The sequence below is a fragment of the Euprymna scolopes genome, chromosome 15 (assembly GCF_053919585.1).
Source record: "Euprymna scolopes isolate OS-2025 chromosome 15, ASM5391958v1, whole genome shotgun sequence".
NCBI classification, from domain to species: domain Eukaryota; kingdom Metazoa; phylum Mollusca; class Cephalopoda; order Sepiida; family Sepiolidae; genus Euprymna; species Euprymna scolopes.
Genome location: NC_136496.1, coordinates 31,901,718 through 31,923,887, shown reverse-complemented (window position 1 = coordinate 31,923,887; position 22,170 = coordinate 31,901,718). Strand labels below are relative to the sequence as shown.

The window sequence follows — 22,170 nt, the reverse complement described above, 5'->3', positions numbered from 1 at the left end:
TAGAGCTTAGCCAATATTATTGGAGTTGACTTTTATTTGGGCCCTGTCTTATGATAGACGCATCATCCCAGAGGTGGCAATAATACTCCATACATGAGTGAATTGTGGCTTTGTGAATATATAGGATACTCTCAGGTCGAGTAATATTCTAGCATAGTAGAGGGAGCCCACCTTCTCTGCAGCAGCAAAGCACACTAAAAGTTGTGTACACGGAAAATCGCATAAGTTGATCAAGTGCTATTAAGCAAGAAAATCAAATGTTATAGCTAAACTAGCAGGCCACCTGGCGTTGCCCGGTCGTAAAATAAACATATCTATTACATTTTAATTCATACAGAAACTAAGACATGTGCATGTTCACTTCTTGTAAGTAATTAAAAAAAAAAAAAAAAAAAAAGAAAAAAAAAAAAAATAATCAAGCTGAGGTCAAAACCTAAAGGCAGGGAGTCGAGTACGATAACCATTAGACCAGCATGACACTATCTTTAAAACGTGTATTTACAGTAGAACTGTGATACGGCATTAAAAATTAGTAACAAAATACAGTACAGTATACAATACACACATATATATAATCAAATAACGTAAATAACACCGTAAGGTAGGACAAATATCGTAATCAGGGATGGGACAAATATTGTATTCGACATTGTAACTTGAAAAAAAACGTATCCTAGGGCTTTACTGTATTCTTTTTTTTAATTACATTTTCACCCCAAACAAGGCACATTGCTACTGTGGTGTAGGGGGCTACTATCAGGGGCAGCAACTACTGGGGCACTATGTTGGGATTTGGGTAGCAAGATGTCGTTTCACGTTACACTTGAACTTCTGCATGTTAGTACAGTTGGAAGTAGGGACCTGGAATGGAATTCCAGAGTCTAGTGGTTCTGGGGAAGAAACTACTGGAGTAGAAAGATCTTTTACATCTAGGGATCTCTATGTGGGGGTGGGATTTGGCTGCCTGTCGGGTTTGTCAATGATTTCTACGTCGTGGGGGCACAAGTGTCTGCAGTTTGTCAGAGCATTCACACATTAAAATACTTGTAGAACAGGCAGAGGGATGCAACGTTTCGTCGATGGGACAGAGGCTGAAGCTTAGATGCCTATCAGATTGGCGATTCTCTTTTGAACCTTGTCTAGGAGCGAGAGACTAGTAGCAGATGCACCAGCCCAAATGTGACAACAATACTCCATACATGGGCGAATGGTGGCCTTATAGAGGTACAGGATACTTTCAGGTGTCAGTAGTTTCTAGCACGGTAGAGAGAGCCTACCTTCTTCTGGCAATGTTTTCAATATAATTGTTCCAACTCATGTTTCCTGTGAACGTTAGGCCAAGCAGTTTGAAAGATGTACTCTCAGACAGGGAGTCACTGGCCATTGCTATTGGTGGTAGAGAAGGTTTCTTCTAATTATTGAAGGAAACCAGTTTAGTCTTGGCAGCATTGAATGTGACCATACTTTTTTGTCCCCATTCCACTACAGATTGGAGATCATCCTCTAGTGTTTTTGCCATTTCTTTAGTTATGTGTTCATTTGTTTTCCTATCATGACTGTTATAGAGTGTGATGTCATCAGCATATATACCCATCTCACATAAGTAATCAGTAGTGTGAACTACTCACGTATGCACATTTGTGAGATAGTTAATCTGATGACTCTCACATACCAATTTTTCAATTTCGCCCCCTTTTTTCTGGATGAAAACTGTTAAAAAGTTTTCCACATATCTGAATATCCTATATAACAAATTTCAAGTCTGTAGATCAAAAACTCACTGAATATGTAGGTTGAGAATTGTCCTCACACACACACATTCGCAGTTTTATAGATATATAAACTACAAGCGACGCTCTTGCAACACAATCTTGAAAGCAGTCTGATGGAAAAGGGGAGGTAACTCCAAAGAATTCAAATTTGCTAGGTTTTAGGAAGCCATTCTTAACAGCAGGGAGGTATTCAAAAAAAAAAACATTTGTTTAAAAATGATTTCCTTTATAAAAATAAAACTACTTGACCAATTTATGTGATTTTTGGTGTACGATATTTTTCCCATCACGTATACGTACATCATGATTTTTCTATTTGTTTTTTCATAGGGGTTGAATTTTGAACAAGCGCCTAATTTTTTTTTCTTCATTTAATATTGATGTTATTCATTAGACTGACCTCCTCCTCAATTGGTGCACTCAGGAGTACTTGATTTTGCTGGCTATGTAAGTGATATGAGAGAAAGAACTACGAAGATTGTTCCAAAAGTAAAACCTTTTTTTTTTTTTTTTAACTCAAAAAGTTGAAGAGATACAAAAACGGGAGTGCTAACATTAAAACGAGCGATCTTTTGTGCTCAAAAATCTGTTTTTCTACATAGTCATCACCATTCTCAGTGCAATTTTCCCAGGAATCTAATGACACCTCTCCGCTTCTGATGCACGTCCATGGCAGGGGTTGCTGTCTTAAAGTTTCACACCGTCAATATTTGCAACAGAGAGATGAAACTTTCAGATCATGAATGCATAAGGTCAATCATCGTAACAATGCAATTTGTAATCTACTCAGATGGATGCAAAATAGAAGGCATTACTTTGGAAACGTGTTCGCATATCGAGGCTCTTGAACGTTCTCAATCATGATCTGGATGTTTTTTTTTTACCAAATTCTATTTACATATCATTCTAAATACTTTCTCGCACCTGAGACTATTCTCTACCTCTACAATCTACTGTCAGACTATGGATGAAGTGCTGTTGTCATATTTGGGCGAGTAAATCTCTATCTCACGTGTGGGTGCTTGATAAAGTGCAGAAACATTCTGTAATTTGACTAGCAGGTCGCCTAGCATTGCCCGGTCATAAAATACGCTTAAATATGAGATTTTTTTTTTCTTTATAAGGAAATCACCACTTATCAAGGCCCAGAGATCACTCGAGAATAATTGGTTAAAAGGACAATATTATAGTAATCGCTAGAAGTGTAAATTTGATAAAATTGGATTACTTCTTGTTTACATTGGACTTGAAGACGGTCATATTTTAGTCAGCTGGAAATCAGGTAAACGGAAGACAGTTTCACAGGGGTGTAATTCTAAGAAAGAATCTTTGTTCATGGAATCTACGTTTAGGTTTAGACACATATGAGGGGGGGGAAATTATTGATAGTGTTTTCAGCCAAATAAGTGTTTCTGGTGAATGTTTAGTGAGGGGTGGGAGACCATAGATTGGAGCTCAGACGAGCACTTGCCATTAAAATAACAAAACAGAGACAGGCTCGCAACGTGAGATAGAGGTTGCAGGGAAGAGAAAAGAGCATCCCCCACTAGGCTACGAAGTCTATTCTGAACTCTGTCAAGGCAAGATAAGTCTTCCTAGCAGCTCCTGCCTAGATGTGACAGTAATACTCCATCTTTGTAAAGGTAGTGTTGCATCTGCAGCTAGATATCTACTACATCGATAGAAGGATCCCATCATTTTTCCAGTAACCTTGGCAACAGATTTGATGTATGTGTTCCATTTTAGATCAGAAGTAAAGGTCAAACCCAGAAGCTTGTCAAACCATGGAGCCTCCCCAAGACGAGAGCCATTCATTTCAATTGATGCCAGATAGAGATCAGAACGTTGATGGTGGAAAGATAGAATCTTGGTTTTAGTAATCAGCCACTTTTTTCCACATTGTACCACATGCTCAAGATCAGAGGAGAGAGAATCAGAGAGGATTTGGTCGTTTGCAGCCTTTGATGTGCTGCCATAGATGGTAGTGTCTTCAGCAAAAATGTCTATGGATGATCTAAGGATGTGATTTGGGAGATCGTTAATGTAGATCAGGAAGAAAGTTGGACCCAGGATGAAGATTTCAGATTTATTATATTAGACCCAATATATAGTAATCTATATATCTATAAAAGTGAACGTGTCTGTGTGTGTCTGAGTACATTTCCCTACACAATAACTCTGTCCATTTTAAATCTACAGGCCCAAAATTTGCTATACAGGGTGCTGAGATTTGGGAAAATCTTTGTGATCGGTTTTCGGCCAGAAATTTGATTGTTAAGGGGTAAAAGTTTAACAATTTGACCAAACTCCTCCGACAATTTTGGGTCTAAACACTTGAAATTTAAGATATAGGTTCCTTGGACATGGATCTAACTTAATAACTTGATTTGAGCCCCAAACAATAAATGTTAAGGGTCATAATAGGGGTCAAAGTTAAAATTGACCGTTTCTTTTTTTTTTTTTTTTTTTTGCTCAACATACACCTCCAAACACCCGGGCAACGTAAAATGCTAGTTATTTAAAAAGTTAAAAAGAAAAAAAAGATGACCCCTGCGCCACCAATGAGAATTGGAAGCAAAACGCTGAGCTTACAATTTATTTTTTTCTTTGACATTAATGACTATACTATGAAGACCTGTTTACTGCAAGGCTAAAAATTAAAACCTGAACTAATAGATATTCCGTTACACATGCATATTCATAATGCTGTCGTTCGACCATCACTTGGCAAATGTATTTTTTTTTAATTTGTACACTTTAGCACAGATTTTCCCATAGTAAAACACAAATATAAAGTTTAGCATGAGTTTGAATACCCTATATATTAAGTTTCATGTCTGTAGACCAAAAACTGACAGGAATTTGTTAGGCAAAATTTTTTAAACAAATATATATATATATATATATATATATATATATATATGCATACATAAATATATAGAGAAAGAGGTTTGTGTTTACTATGACCTTTTTGCGCAAATATTATGCAAGTATAAATCATGTAGAATATCTGCATGAATATGATTACACGTAATAGTTAACTAAAGATGGTCATCCCATAAGAAAACAAAAAAAAACTAATTGGAGTAAGGAGGTATGCTAAAAAGGAAATTAATTAAAATGAATGTTTAACAGAACATGCAAATTAACGAGATATTTTGCAGATGAATGCAATTAAACGACCCATATATAACAAAGTTGTATTTTCTTTTGAAATAAATAGAAAAAGGGTTTTTAATGTGAATATCAATACACAAAAAAAAAGTTATAGGAATATAGATTAACCCCACCCTTTCTTAGACGTCCTTACCGAGGAATGCTGATGGGGCTGCCCAGGCCCATTTTCCAGGTCAGAATGCCTATTTTTAGGGGTCCTGACTTTTCAATCCACTTTCCGACTATGATGTCAGTTCTTGCAGTAGTGAGGCAGGTTATCTCAATATTCCATAAGAATCTTTCACTTAGTGATACAAGCATTAAGTCAAAGATTGTTTCGACAATCTGCCCCACTACAAAGGTAGAGAACTAAACACCCTCTTTCTCACAGACATGATGTTGCTAGTCTCAGTCTTTTTTTTTAAATACTATTATGGCATTTTTTTTATGTTGATTAATCGGACTGTTATTTTCATCTTGGGTGTTATTAGTACATTTCAATCGCTGCAACCCGCGACCTTCTCCGGGTGTTGAAAACCGGGTTTTTTTCTACTAAGCAAAAGAGGGTTAGCTCTGCATTACAAGAATTCGAACTGTGGGTTTGAGGATGGGTCCATGGGTCTTTATGATCAAGGACCAGTGGCGTATCTAGGGTATGGCAGGCATGGCCCATGCCATGGGCGCAAAAATTGCTTGACAAAAATTAAAATTAGGAGTTAGGTATATCTAAGGTATAAATTATTAAGAAGGGGCGCACATTCAAACTTTGCCATGGGCGCCATTTTACATAGGTACGCCACTGTCAAGGACCCACTCTCAAACCCGCGGTTCGAATTCTTGTAATACAGAGCCAACCCTCTTTTGTTTAGTAGAGAGAGAGAAAAAAAAAGTAGCATGTTTTCAACACCCGAAGAAGGTCGCAGGTTGCAGCGACCGAAACGTTGTGCTAATAACACCCAAGGTGAGAATAATAGTCCGATTAATCAACATAACACAAGCATTCACATCTTATCTCAAAAATTCAGAATTGTATTATGGCATTTCTTATTTAGAATTGTCTGATCTGTTTCCTTTGTTCCAGCTCGGTTGACTCGTTGGTCTAGTGGTCTCCATTAATTCGCTGTTTTAATACCTAATTGTAATATAGTTTCCTATTCCAGTTCCTTTCCAAGGACCTTTGTCTTTTCCAACTAAGGTCTATAGGCATCTCCTGTCTTTGCAATAATCAGCTTTCGCCCTTGGTAGTTTCTTACATTAAATGGCTTCATGCCTTGTTTCAAGTGATTTCCATATCAACATTTAAGGACACAAAATACATGCTAAAATATGCTTTAGTTCTATGATTGAGTTATGTTTTTTAAAAGAAAATTCAGTTTCAATGACTCTCATTCGCACTGATTAACAGAGATACATGGCTAAGAGAGAGAGAGAGGGATTTGTTTAAAATCTCTCTCTCTCTCTCTCTCTCTCTCTTAGCCATCTAGGTCTTTCTTTTACCCCTCAAATGTGTGTTTTTGAATTTTCTCAACCTTGTTCTGGCTGGTTAATTTCCCAAAGTCCGTCTTCCTAGATATTGTTCAAAATACTTTCTTACGCCTGAGACTGTTCTCTTTAAAATGTATTTACGGCAGAATCACGTTTACACACCGGTTCTCGCCAGATCACCGAAGTTAAGGAACGCTGAACCCGGCCAGTACCAGATGGGTGACCATTTGAGAAGGCGAGGCACTGTATATACCGCAAGGAAAAATATCAGGTTGAGAATCTGGCGCAGTCTATCGTTCACTCGAGGGTAGATGGGCCTCTCTTAAGTCGTGGTAAGCAATTCATCTAGTGATGGCGTCATGATAAAAATACTCTTGATAGTCCTGGTGAAGCATCAAGCATTCATCTACCAACAATATTTGAATTACACCCCAAACTCGTGTAGTGAGTTCAATCTCGTCTGTGGCCGCATGTTACGTTTACGTTTAAAATATCTTACTGTTTTAGTTAGCATTTCGAGAAAGAGTGATTCGTTCTTTTTTTGTTTTTTGTTTTTTTTGTTTTTTTTCACCATGGTCATTTAATTTTCATATGTGTGTCTGTCCAAACTATGAACGCATATGTAAACTAGATGGCAAATTAGTAAGTCTCTTTATTTCTATATTAAAATAATACACAGCAATAACAATACCGTTTTGGAATTTTTTTTTTTTTTTTTTTTTTTTTTAGATCAGAATCAATTTGCATTACTGTTTCGGTTGATGTAATCTCTCATCTGCCACAAGACTGTTTTATCGAACTCGAGAATCCACATGGAATTTCACACTGCACATAGAATGGTAGACTGTTCTCATTCTGTCAGCCATGACAGAAGTCTTGAATAATTTTTTAATTATATTCTTAATATCGCCTGTACTAAGGATTGGACACATAACGTTCAGAAAACTGTCACTTAGAACTCACTATTACTTAGCACTGTATCCATTGTGCCTTACTAGAAAAGAAAATTAAGAAAAACAAACAAACACAATAAATAAAAATACAAACAAAAGAATTCCTTTGTTTTTTTTTCTTGAAATGTAACTATAAATATAATGTAAGAAAATTAATTTTGTTTGCTCAAATTTTTTTAATATAATTGTTATTAAAAATTAAAAAATAACATGAAATTATCTAATTTTTTTTTTTTATAGTTTTTTTTTCTCCCTCTTAATTTTTTTTTTTTTTATTATTCACATTTTTAAGGGAAACATGAAATGTCCACTTTTTATTTTCATGGCGGAACTCGAGTCACATAAAAAAAAAAACACTTTTTTTTTTCTAATATATTAAATTCTCCAGACTGATAGACTGTCTTTTTTTATTATTATTTTTAGATGGACTTTATCCATAATACACTTCACTATAGTTTGTAAAGTTCATCTGTATAAACGAAACGTTTGTTTTATTGTTTGTCCATTGTTTGCAAGGATTTTTTTTTTTTCCACATTTAAGTTCGTTCCATACTTTTTATTAGCTTTTATTTTTCTGAATTCATCCCACCCCCCAAATGTGTGCCTTGCATCCCATCGTCATGGAAAAAAAACTGAAGAGGCTGTGTTCTTACTAGAAACGCTCCCTCCTCATTTTTTGGAAATTTTAAACTACATTTTTTTATTTATTTATTTATTTTTTTTTTTTTTTTAATGTTTTCTTTCAAATGTTTTTCCTTCCACACCTCTTTACTGTTCACCTCTCTTTGGTTACCTGCCAACAAGATACCCATAATGAACGTTCAGTCGCACTTTCATTCCTCACTTACCTGACACTAAAAACTTTGAATCTGGAGGGAGTTCTCACCTCATATAGCAATAGCTTTTATAAGCCTTGATTCGCAACAGCTTTTTGGTGGCCCTGGGTCGTAACGGCCTTTTTATTTTTTCCTGGAGTCGCAATAGCTTTCTTTTCTTTTTTTTGGGGGGGGGGCACTGAATCATGATAGACATTTTGGAGAGCCCTTGTCTCAAAAACTTTTAGGGCGTTTAGATCGCAATGCTCTTTTTACTTGAAAGCTTGTCTCGCCACAGCTTTTTTATTTCTTCAAGCATTGGTTTGCAATGATCTTTTTATTTTCTAAGGATTTGGTTTGCATGGCCGTTTTTATTTCTTGAGGCCTTGGGCTGCAACGGCCTTTTTGTTTGTTGGGGCCTGGGACTGTAACAGCCTTTTTGTTTGTTGAGGCCTTGGGCTGCCATGGCCTTTTTATTTCTTGAGGCTTTGGGTCACCACTGCCTTTTTATTTCTTGAAGCTTTGGGCCGCCACGGCCTTTTTATTTCTTGAAGCATTGGGCCGCCACGGCCTTTTTATTTCTTGAAGCTTTGGGCCGTCACGGCCTTTTTATTTCTTGAAGCATTAGGCCGCCACGGCCTTTTTATTTCTTGAAGCTTTGGGCCGCCACGGCCTTTTTATTTCTTGAAGCATTGGGGCGCAACAGCCTTTTAATATTTTGAGGTTTTGGATCACAACAGCTTTCTTTTCGAGGATCTTTGGGTCACAATAGACATTTTGGAGAGTCCTTAAGTCACAGTAACCTTTATTGGAGGGCCTAGAGTTGCAATGACTTTTTTTTTAGCCGATGGGTCGCAACTGTTTTCCAGAGAATTAATTTCAAACCCAATCATAAATTGCTGGTACTCCTATGCCAAACATTGCACGAACAATGAAAAATCAGGTCAACCTCTGATACCTGTAACATGCCTCATAAAAAAAGAGGGTAGTTCTGATGGAACTGTGATGTTTGCTATTGTCTCCCGGAATTGCATTACATTGGTGTAACTCCTCTCCAACTTACACTAGACATGTGCCACATGTCGCCTATCGACTGCCGGCAAGCAAAAACCTACAAACTTGCATTCTTCACTTCCACACAAATTACATCACATTTCGGAAACAATTATTTGGTAAGTGAAAATAAAATGAAAATGAACCTGATAACTAATAACCTTTTTTTTTTTTCTTTTGAAATCTTTTATTTCTTTTTTTTTTATAAATGGTTGTTTTGTTAAATGATGTCCTCCTCTGTCAACAACACTTTGACAGGAGGAGTAAGGAGGTATGCTAAATGATGACGACTGACCAGCTAAACATGCACCCTTCATTGCCACACGTTCGACTACCAATTTTTTTTTTTTCTTTCACTCATATTGCAAATCGTATTGCACTGTCCATCTAAAGCTGGTATTTCGAAGGAACGGAAATGTTTATTTACGAGAGAAACTAAAAAAAAAAAAAAATGTGAAAACTGATGGACGTCTTCTCTGACATCATGGGCAATAGAAAAATGTCTCGTTTTTATTGTTTTTTTAACTTTTTATGTCCGTGTCATTTTTTTTTTTATTTAATTTTTTTTTTTTTATTTAATTTTTTTTTTCTACGTTATTGCCCTTTAAAAATGATTTGGATTTGCAACCAAATGCAAAATGTCTGTAAATAATTCCTACAAGTAAATTAGTTACTAATTTCTTTCACTCACTCCTCTTTCATTGGATAAAAATGTCCCATATATATATATATATAGTACACGATATACACCATTATATGAAATGTGGGAACAGGATTTATGAAAAAGACAAAAGGAAAAATAATCATACACCAGAAGAAATAACAAAATCGAAATTTACCAGTTTTCTTCTGATCATTTTTCTGAAAATGATTGCTCAGAATAAAAGGTAAATCTCTTGTTTGGATTTATTCCTGTGTTTAATTGTGTACCTTTTTTTTTCTTTTTTGTTGTGTATGTATGCATGTATATATATATATATATATATATATATATATATATATATATATGTGTGTGTGTGTGCGGACTATAAATATGTGAAATTTTATCGTATGAAACATTTTATAAATACTTTGCATTAAAAGTGCTATATATATATATATATATATATATATATATATATATATTACCAAAGTTCAGATCAACATGCCACCTTAGATTTCAAGCTGGGAGGGTGAGCCCATGCAAAAAGTTTTTCTTTTAGTTTTAATTATAAACTGCTTGCTGGGTTTCTTTTAGTTATATTTGATCAATTATGACTGAAGAAAGCTAGTGAATACAAGTATTTTTTCATCTAGGTCCACTCTACCAGCTTGAGACCCAAGGTACCATTTTGATCTGAACGTCTGTAATATTATAAATATTATGCTCTTATTAAATAATCGAACAGTCCGTTGGAATTATTTCTACTAAAAGTAAACGAATATATATATATATATATATATATATATATATATATATATATATATATATATATATATATATATATATATATATATAAATAATTACGAAATTATACAGTTTCCATCACTTTGAGTGTGATTGGACATGACACTGAACATCACATTAGTCATTTGTTGACTGCATGAAACCGATGGTTTCTTTTATGATTAAACAAATTGGGTAATTTCATAATACATTTTAGCTCTTGCTTTTTGTCACTGAGCACGTTAATGTATTTTATTTATTTTATTTTTTTATTTTCCAGAAAATATTTTTTAATTTTTTTATTTTAGGCCTTTTTGAGTATTTCTTTTAAATCTTTTAGGGGACCTTGAATTTCATAGTATGCATTACATACGTATAATGTAAAATCTGAGAAGAATTATGTATAAGAGCAACAAATTTTATTGTTTGACAAAGGAGTAGAGGTTATTAATTATCTGTATTCCTTTATCAAACAATTATTTTATATTTCTACATAATTTAATTGAGCTATCTTTATCTGCCTTGGATCGTCTTATAAATAGTGATACTAATATTTATTTAGAGTATGTTTACAGCATTATACAACCTGTATTCTTCAGTATTTCGTGTATATATATATATATATATATATATATATATATATATATATATATATATATATATATATATATATATTAGTTATTATATATATATATATTAGTTATTATATTTTTTTTTGAAAAAGAAATCCAGCAGAGTGCTCAGTTATAAGGAAAATCCAAAAATAAAGCATATTATTTGTTTTGTTTACAGAAAGTGATAGATGAGTCATTGTTACCGTCGGTTTCAAACCCGATATTTAGGGACCGTTTTAGATACCTATATGAAACTCTCTTCAGCCAATACTCATCTCATCTTGAGTATTGGCTAAAGAGAGCTTGATATGGGTATCTAAAATGGTCCCTAAATATTGGGTTTGAAACCGACGGTAACAATGACTCATCTATCACTTTCTGTAAACAATATATATATATATATATATATATATATATATATATATATATATATATATATATATATATATACACACACTTCAGAATAAAATTATCAATCAATCAGCTGGTATGGGAACCTGTGATTATAAGACTTACAAGATATTACTGGCAATAATATTCGATAAGTATTATCCGACCTAAATAACAATTGCTCGATGTACAAGATAGAGCAAATAAATCAAATTTTAGTCATTCGATGAATTGAAAAAAATTATGACGTGAAATGTTGGAGTTTCAGATCAAAGATTTTTATTATTCTATGTAAGACAAAGAATACATTAGAAAGATTTTAGGAGTTAAAATATTTCTATTGTATTCTTTGTCTTACATAGAATAATAAGTCTTTGATCTGAAACTCCAACAATTCATGTAATAATTTTTTTAAATTCATTGAATGACTAAAATTTTATATATATATATATATATATATATATATATATATAATCTGTGGAAATATTTTTTATTCACTTATATTTCCCTTTCTATATATACTGATCCTTACTTAAGCTCAATGCAATAACAGAGCATATAATGAATAAATGACAAAAAAAATCTATATGCCTTGATCTTCCTTCCCTCCAAAAAGACATCCACGGAATTAAATAAAATTCACTACCCTTTTTGCAATCAAACTATATTTGGTGCAAATAAAGTTATTCATGCCTTACTTGTCCAAGTTTCAATTATAAATTCCCAACAGTCTTTGTATTATCGGCATTTAATTATAAGCACACTCGAAGACAACATCTAAAAATTGTCGGTAAATCTGACACACTCGTCTCTTGGCACAACCCTGGAAAGTTGAAGATTTTACAGATTGCTTTTATAGACATCAGTTTCTATATAATATGTCACGGATAAAAATCTGGGGAAGGGGGGGGGTCAAAGTTCGGTGAATGTAAAGCCATTCAAGATCACACCACTGATGAGATGATTAGCAAAGTCCTCCCACATATAATTGAATGGTGATATAGCAAAGATCGCTTGACATTAATCACTGAAACTTGGTGGACAAGAAAAAGGCTGGCGTTATTTGCACCATTTTTATTTACTAAGTTTATTTATGCCAGAAAGGATTGAATTTTATTAACAATGATTTAACTAGTATTTAGTGCCAGTATGGGATCCACACACACATACATATGTGTGATTGTTCAGAAACTATACTAAATCAATACAGAATACATTTGTAGTGCTCAGTATTTTTCAGATAGAGCTTAATAATAAAACTCAATTTATTATTACATAAATTGGTACTGCTCGTGAAATACAAAGTATCTACTTTCAAGATGTTTCATTTCGTGTATATATATATATATATATATATATATATATATATATATATATATATATATATATACGAGACATTTTATACCTTTCGTTATTTTTTTGGTCAGTTTTTGAAATTCATTACACTTTTTATCATGACTGTAGGTTTGTTGCATATTTTTATATTGTAATTTAGTTTCTAAATTGACTTTAGTCCACAGGACTAACAACAAAGAAACCCACTCCATTACAGAAACTAATTTTAGTCATTTTTTCTGAAAGTAGACTGATATGTGTGTGTGTTGTGCATGTATGTGTTATGTGTATGTATGTGTTATGTGTAATATTTTTTTTTTTCTCCTGGTTGCTTTCTGACCAATTACTATATTTTCTTTCTGCCTCACTTGTAATTAAAAAAAAAAAAAAAAAATTTTTTTTTCATTCCTCTGATAATTTCCATTTTTTTTTTTTTTTTTTTTTTTTTTTTACTTTCCCTTTAAGTATAAAATAAAAAAAAAAAAAAATTATCCTGATTGTCTCCAGGAACTAAAAACTGTTTTTTACACATCAGAGGAATGTGATACTAATTCTGACGGAGTTGATGTAACCCCATGATTTGACTCCATCCTGTCTGTTGGCACCATCGAAGGTGGCGGCGGCGGCGGCGGCGTGGCCGGTTCCTCCTCAACCACCATAGAGAAATCTACGGCACAGTTCTCATTATCATTCATGGCATCATTCGTGCCCGATGTCTCCGACGTTGGGTAGATATCCGAAGACTCTACCATCATCGACGTATCATTGTTCGGACACATCAAGGCGGAGTCTGAGGTCGGACATATTGTCGTTGGTGTATCAACCGAACGAACTGATGACGGCATGTCCGTCGTGGAACACAAGTAAGATGAATCGTTCTGGTTTTGCCTGAGCATCAGTGCGTCAGAGTTGCCTCCCATCATAGCAGTAGTATCGGAGTTCATCAGGGAAGCTTCTCCTGTCGATGAACCCATCATCGGTAGCTCGGATGGACGTAATATCGAATGTGAACTTGTCATGTGGTCGGTTTCACAGGGAGGTTCCTGTTTGATGCTTAGAAGCAATTCCTCCTCACTGCAATAAAAAAAAAAAAAGACAAATTATAAAAAAATTAAAAATAGAAAAGATGATTTTATTGAATGGGAAAGAGGCGGTTTCAATCGCATGTGTTCAAATATGATCATTTGTAAACTCGACACATTCACAAAAAGAAGTACGCCTTACCTATACAAAAACAAAAAATATGCTAATAGTCAGCCGGATCTTCACTTGAGAGAAGCTCAGCCATTGGCTAACGAAAGCATTAATCCATGGAAAGGAGTAACAATGTATTTGATTAGTTAGCTAGCTAGACGTAACATCATATTTATATACGCAAACAGTAAATGATTACCTTACGCTTAGCATGACGATTCTCTACAGCATTAAAAATGGACACTTTTGTGTAGATTAATTGCTATAAATATATTTTATATACAGGGTGTCCGTAAAGTTACTATACAGACACCCTGTAATATATTAACAGTACAGTAAGATATTGTATTAAAATATTTATTTGTAACAAAAGAAATAAAAAGAAACACCACACTCTGACAAACTTTGGTGCACAAGTCACGATCAAGGTTAACTATTAATACAAATATAATACAATAAAACAATAAGACTGTATAGTAACTCTACGGACACCCTGTATATATATATATATATATATATATATATATATATATATATATATTAGTTTGAAAAGTGCTTATCTGAGCTTCAATCTATGGTCCCCCCCTCACCAAACTTTCACAAAAAACACTCGTCTAGCCAAAACCACTATCAATAATTTCCTACACCCTTTATCTGTGCCTAAACCTGAAGGTAGATTCCATGAACAAATCTTTCTTAGAACTGCACTCCTGTGGAACTCTCTTCCGATTGCCGGCTTTCCAGCTGACTACAATCTGATTGTCTTCAAGTCGAACGTAAACAAGTTCTTGATGAACCGCCCCTCCCAAAGTAATCCAATTTACAAAATTCCCACTACTTATGTTTACTACGTTATAACCACATTGACTAATGTACACCCATTGACCCTTATCCTCGATGGCCTTCGGGCCTTGATAAGTGGTGATTCCAGTGTAAAAAAAAACAAAAAAAAAAACACAATAAATCTAGTTTGTCTAAATTGAGATGAACAATAAAAGGACGAATATATTAACCCTTTATGACTTAATTTATGATGTAGATGATTAAAAAAAAATTAATTTTAGATGGCGACATACTAAATATAAGCAATGGACATTTGCAATCTGAAGGTATCTGGCATCTACCTAGATACTGAAGGCGTACCAGGCGTGTTTGAATGAATTCCTACTTTATTTATGCCGTTATATTCATTTATTTATGACCGAATGAATTAGTTCAACCAGGCCATAAAGGGTTAAATCTAGACTTTCATATTATGTGAAAGGGCAATAATGTTTATATCAATAGCTTTATAAGTTTGGAAAAGGTGTTTATTGCGTTCTGCACTTGAACTCTTCATATTAATATATCTATAAAATTCAGGTTCTTTTTCACGCTCTGTCATTGATATTAAAAGCCTACATTTTCTTTTTTTTAAATTATTAAAACGAACTTAACATACCCGTAGATATGCAAGCGATTACATGAAACTTAAATAAATATTCATGGTTTCTTATTAGATGATATGTTCGGTTTCACTATTACGCCAAATTCTATTTGTGCATAGTTTCTACATTCTGCATAGAATTTAAGATAAAAACGTTCTAGCACACACACACACACACACACACACACATATATATATGTGTGCGTGTGATCTTGTCAGTGTGTGTGCAAAAATGGCATACAAGATATAAATGCATGTTTGTGTGCATGCATAGAAGAGCGCTTTAAGTCAATTTACATCTGCCAAATTCAGTTTTATTTTTTTCAATTTTGACCGCTTAGCAGCTATATTTTGGGGCTAAAAACTAAATCAAATTTGCTCCAAATCTCCTATATATCAAGTTTCTGATAGATAACTTTGCCGATAAAAATTTGGGAGATACATTCCAGTGAGTGAAGCCCATTCAGGAATATTTTTTTTTCAATTTTCATCACTTAGCAGCTATTTTTTCCAGCTAAATAAAACAAATCAAATTTGTTCCGCAGGTCCAAATCCCCCATTCAAGTTTGTAGACTAACAATTGACAGAGTAGTCTGGTAGAGATTGTTCCTCACACACAGACAGCCAAGGTTATTTTTATTTATATACTAGCAAACTTTGCAGTGTTGCCTGGTCGTAAAATACACAGAAATATATCTTACTTAATGCAGAATTCTTATTATAAACAGAAATACCACATTTTTTAAACGTAATGTTAAATTACTTTTTAAAAAAATGAAAAAAAAAATTGATACATATGTATGCGAGTATTCTTGAAAGGAAAAAATACTCTAGCCAAGATCCAAAACAAAATCTGAAGACAGTCATATGATAACCATTACACCAGCTTGACATTATTTTTAAATTGTGTTTTTAAACCAACTCGTACTTATGTTAAAGACGAAGCTTTCATATTTCATGACCGCGCATGCACAGTCATGAAACAGTTGACAAACAGATAAAAATTCGGTGGCCTGCTACATACCAATTTTTCAATTTTGACCGCGTTAGCAGCCCTTTTTTCCAGATGAAAACGGATTAAAGTTTTCCATATGTCGGAATATTCTATATACTAAATTTCAAGTCTGTAGATTAAAAACACGTTGAGTATGTAGGTTTAGAAGTGTCCTCACTCACATTCTCACTTTTATATATATATATATAAAATACTATACAATAATATTTTATATATATATATTAAGTTATGAAAATATATATGGCAGTGAAGCTATACAGAATATTCTGCGTTTCATAACATAAGCCTGACAAATTCTCACAAGAATGAAATGCGGAATATTCTATGTAGCTTAATTGCCATATATATTTTCATAACCTACTACCTAGCTCTACTTACGTATTGAGTACTATTGAAGTAAATGCTGAATATTTATGCATAACATTATATCTTCGTATATTAATTTATGTGATTAAATGAAGCAGTCATATATATATTTATATCTAGATATGGTATAGATGTACATGATATAGATGAACTTCATTCTATGTCTGACTTGTCACTTTCAGTTTCATTGATAAATATCTAAGTCTTGTTTTTTTATGGCTGTTCAATAAGTACCCCAGGACATGATGAGAAACACTGTCAATATCTCTAACACACAATTTTTCTTGCCACTTTATTTCAGCTGTCATGATCCCCTTCAGCTGGAGAATAATCTGTGAATTGTCCTGATAGATAACTTTGTAGATAAAAATCTGTGAGATACCGTCCGGTGAGTGTAGAGCCGATTCAAGATTATTTCAGTTGAACAGTCATGACTGAAACCCTGTGAACATATGTGGTTGGGTTGCAGAAAGGATGATGAATTTTATTAACGATACTTGGGGTTTTTCAAACCAGATATCGTCTCTGTCAACTGCTAGTCTGGAACTTTGTAGTTAAACACAAATCTTTGACTATAAATATAAAGTTCAGATGATCGCATTACAAAACACTCGGAGAATACGAAGCTGAGGAATATGTCAACCAAAACAAACCAAATAAATTCTTACCTGTCAAGAACAAATCATTTTTAAATGTATACGCCTTCTTACCTGATTGGTTCTGTGCTGAGGTTTTCTAAGTGGCTAGCGTGAGTCTTCATGGATAAATCCTCGACACCATCCAGATGTCCAGACGGCAACTGACCGTTGGCTATTAGGGATAAATTGTTATCTCCCAAGGCGGCCTGTTTAAAGAATAAAAACAAGGACAATTATTAAACATGTATTCGCTGTGGTTGCTCATTCAAATATGCTTTTTCAGTCTGTATAACTGCTAAATCTTTTTTGTCACTGGTCTACGATGTATACACATCGACAGTGCATAAAACACAACACAGCTGATCTATAAAAAATATTGTTTTATTTACAATTTCAGTCTATAAAACCGGTTATAAAAAGTTCAAATCCTATTGGATTACTGCAATCATTTATACACTTATATTGTTGGTTAAAATATCAATCGGCTTGTCTGAAGAGTAGAAACAAGGACAATTATTAAACGCATATTTGCAAACCACTTTCTGGAAAAGGCGATGAAAACCAGTAATGATTTACCTCACTGGTTTAAAAAACATTATGCAATTGTGGTGTGGTCCCTCGTATGGGGTCTTGCAGTATTGCTACGAACCACACCTCCATTTATTATGAATTGGGGTGTAAATTTTGTTTTATAAGAGTTTCTAACTGTCTGTTGACTTACTATTTTCACATAGATGTGTCACTTTTGGAGGTTGGGAACGATTTTTAATGGTTGAAAAAACTTGGAGTTAACACATTCCTGTAAAAACTTATGCTTTCTGGAGAGATGAAGATAGTGAATATAGAGAAAGAGAATAAGCAATTGAAGGCAATTATTAAACATGTATTATGTATTCGCTGCAGCCAGTCATTCAAATGTGCTTTACAGTCTACGATGTATATACACTGACAGCGAATAAAACACAACACAGCTGATCTATAAATTAAGTTTTGTTTCATTTTACACTGACAACAGTTTTGGATTAAGTTATCACGGGTGTTTGACATCAGTGAATGCACGTGGCAGTGGTGTGGATGTTGGCCAGTGAAAAAAATGTGTCGGCTTGTTCTGTCTTTGTGAGCAACTTGCTCGCTTTTTGTTTGTGTCGATTTATATAAAATTCTTTTGCCCTGGAATGTTTAGAATTTCCCATTGTCTATTGCTTAATATCTTCTTTAACCGATATCCTCTCACATAGTCTGGATCAAATTATGCATTCCAATAGACAATGGTGGAAAGTCTTGCATTCCTTACATGGAATTGACCTGCATGTGTGCAACCCATCGAATGCCTCTCTTCCCAGAATCACCTGCCAAATATCCAGCAATATCCGCAAAGTTCTTTCTAGAGAAAGCAATGAAAAACGGTAGTGATTTACCTCACTGGTTTAAAAAAAAAAATGATGCAATTGTGGTATGGTCCCTTGTATTTTAGATGATGGTGTCCTTGAGTATAGCCACAAACCACATCAATATTTAATATGGATTCGAGTGTAAATGTTGTGTTTTATAGGAGTTGCTAACTTTCTGTTGGCTTACTATTTTCACATAGATGTGTTACTTTTGGGGTTTGGGACGATTTTCATTGGTTGGAAATACTTTGAGTTAATACATTCCTGTAAAAACTTTCTTGCTTCAGGGAGTGAGGAAGACGGTGAATCCAAACGAAGCAGAGAAAAAAAAGGGAGTAAGTAATTGAAGCCATTTGCTTTTTAGCATTCATGGGAATTACTTGAATCACTACACAATCATCGTTTGCAGAAAAACGTAATTTTAATAAGCATCTGCGATACTGATTTTTTTTTGGGGGGATGGGTCTATTTTCATAATACTTAGTTGATTTTTCCTTCCACCATCATTCCCCCATACAGAAAGGAGTAATACCTCATAAATATATATCCTTTACTTTTAAGAGATGAACTCTGTTGGGCAATTGCAAGACAACATGTACATGTACTGACCTGTGATCCATCCACATATGGTTTATTTTGGGGGATTGGATCTATTTATCTATGGATAATTTAGATTCGACCTATTCACACATGGTTTTCTTTAATTGGATCTATTGCTGCATGGATTTTTTTATTTGATCCATCCAAATTTTTTTCTTTGACCCATCTATGGATATTATTTTTTTTATCTCTCTACGGATATTTTTTTAAATGTGATCCATCTACGGATATTTTTTAAATGTGATCCATCTACGGATATTTTTTTAAATGTGATCCATCTACGGATATATTTTTTTTAATATGATCCATCTATGGATATATTTTTTTATGTGATCCATCTATGGATATTTTTTTTATGTGATCCATCTATGGATATTTTTTTAATGTGATCCATCTATGGATATTTTTATTTTTAAATGTGATCCATCTACGGATATTTTTATTTTTAAATGTGATCCATCTACGGATATTTTTATTTTTAAATGTGATCCATCTACGGATATTTTTTTTAATGTGATCCATCTACGGATATTTTTTTTTAAATGTGATCCCTCTATGGATATTTTTTTAAATGTGATGCATCTACGGATTTTTATGAATCAATCACCTATGGTTTCCTATTTTATATTGGATCTGTTAACCTATAGATTTTTCATGTCGTATCCATTGATCCATGACTTGTAATTGAGTCTATTAATCCATTGTTTTCATCCATCCATTCATGGATTTTTTATTGAACCCAATCCCCCATAATTTCTTATCTTATGTTGTCTCTCACTAGTCGTCTGGTTGCGTTGGTCTACAGTGATTTTCTTCTCGGTGCAATCTATTCCTGCCTGACTATGACTTCAGTCTCTTTCTAAATACGAGGGGTGTTCCAAAAGTATTGCTCTTACTTTCTATTCCGCCCAAATGGATCAGAGTGGATTACAAATTGAAATTGTATTATCATGACGACTGAACTTATGCATTCATCACCGGAAAGTTTCATCTCTTTTAAATGAAAAGAAAAAGGAAAAAAAATTTATAGATCAGCTGTGTTGTTTTATTCGCTGTCAGTGTGTATACATCGTAGACTGAAAAGCATGGATATTGACTGTGTGAGACACCAAGAGAGCAACCCCTGTCATGGGCGTGCATTAGAAGCAGAGATGTATCATTGAATTCCTTGCAAAAGTGCATTGAGATTTGTGATGTAGAAAAATAAATTCTGGAACACAAAAGGTCTCTTGTTGTAGATAATATTACTCCCGTCTTCATAGCTCTTCAATTTTTACGTTAAGAAAAATAGGAGGCTTTACTTTTAGAGCGAACCTTGTCCCAATTACTGCCACACCTTGATTAACAATCCTATTGCAACTTCATTTCTCTTCCTTGGTGAATAACTCCTCATTGTCTTTCTGCTAATCTCACTTCTTATAACCTTTTTCCTGATGATCAACTTGTTTCCTCGTTTTGTTTATAGTTTTTTTCTCCTTTTAAAATTCATAACACTTTTTCAGGGGGGGGGATTTATAACATCACAATTTTATTGTCTTTATACTGTACTGCGGCTGTTCTGTCCTTGTCAGTGATCCTTCTAGACGGAGGAATTTTTTATTTTTGTTCCTCGCCAGATTGCACCTTTTTGGGAGTTGAATTTTCCCTATGTCTTTTCCCTCCATATAAAACTGACTTTCTGCCTAACTCTGCAAGCAAATAGATATTGGTGGCAAATGGGGCGAAGAAAGACGTTTGATCATAATCAAGATTGTCTGATCTAAATCACTTGTGGTTTCTGCTCCAAAGAGGAAACGACGGTTACAATCAATATATGGTCCCTTCTGATTCGTGATTATTTTCTCTCAGGAAACGTTAAAGCCCACTTCCTTTTCCGTACTAAGAATGGTTATCTTGCCTACTTGACCATGTCTAATTATCCAACCAAACTGGGCAGCGGAAACCGGAAGTCAAAAAGAGTAGAAACTTTTGACTATGGTCAGACGTTTTCTTTTCTTTTTTCTTTTCATTTTTTCCTCTTTTTTCCTTTTTTTTTCTTTTCCTTTTTTTTCCTTTTTTTTCTTTTCCTTTTTTTTTTTTTTTTTTTTAATTAATGTGTGAAATGACTTACCCTGAGACTTGCATTAAGATTTTCCCCAAATAACGATGGATCTTGAGTCAGGTTCGGACTTTTCATCGACAGGTTCCTGAAAAATTAGGTGACCATGTTACACATCATAAATGCATCGGAGATAAAAAAAAAAAAAAAAAAAAAATGTAAAAAATTGTTTTGCAACAGATTGAACAATTGTCGGTTCCAAAAAATATAGTCCTCGTCTTTCTTGAGTTTTAATGCAATTTTGGATCCAGAATCCAAAATTCACATTAATCGATCTTATTATTATAATAGCAATAGACGATCTTATTATTATAATAGCAATAGACATTCTATAGTCTCAGAAAGCAGCATCAGATGTTCTAAATGGTATATATTACTAAACAGAAAGTGCTCAAGATTCTGAATAGAGCGAGTAAGTTTAATACTCGCGTTGTCCAGGAGAA

General features: G+C 33.9%; 1 protein-coding gene and 1 long non-coding RNA gene across 15 annotated transcripts in view; one reads left to right on the top strand and one right to left on the bottom strand.

The window, feature by feature from the left end:
• Positions 1 to 22,170, top strand: part of LOC145293764 (uncharacterized) — a 210,240-nt gene that overhangs the window by 24,678 nt on the left and 163,392 nt on the right. The gene's annotated exons all lie outside the window — the stretch shown is intronic.
• Positions 12,996 to 22,170, bottom strand: part of LOC145293758 (forkhead box protein P1-like) — a 971,902-nt gene continuing 962,727 nt past the window's right edge. For all 14 annotated transcript variants that reach the window (XM_080140253.1, XM_080140252.1, XM_080140255.1 and 11 more), the window contains 3 exons: positions 21,740 to 21,815; positions 17,711 to 17,844; positions 12,996 to 14,073 (listed from right to left, as the gene is read on the bottom strand). In XM_080140253.1, coding sequence (XP_079996379.1) covers positions 13,524 to 14,073; positions 17,711 to 17,844; positions 21,740 to 21,815 — 760 coding nt within the window. In that variant the 3' untranslated portion in view covers positions 12,996 to 13,523. The remainder of the gene's footprint in view (positions 14,074 to 17,710; positions 17,845 to 21,739; positions 21,816 to 22,170) is intronic.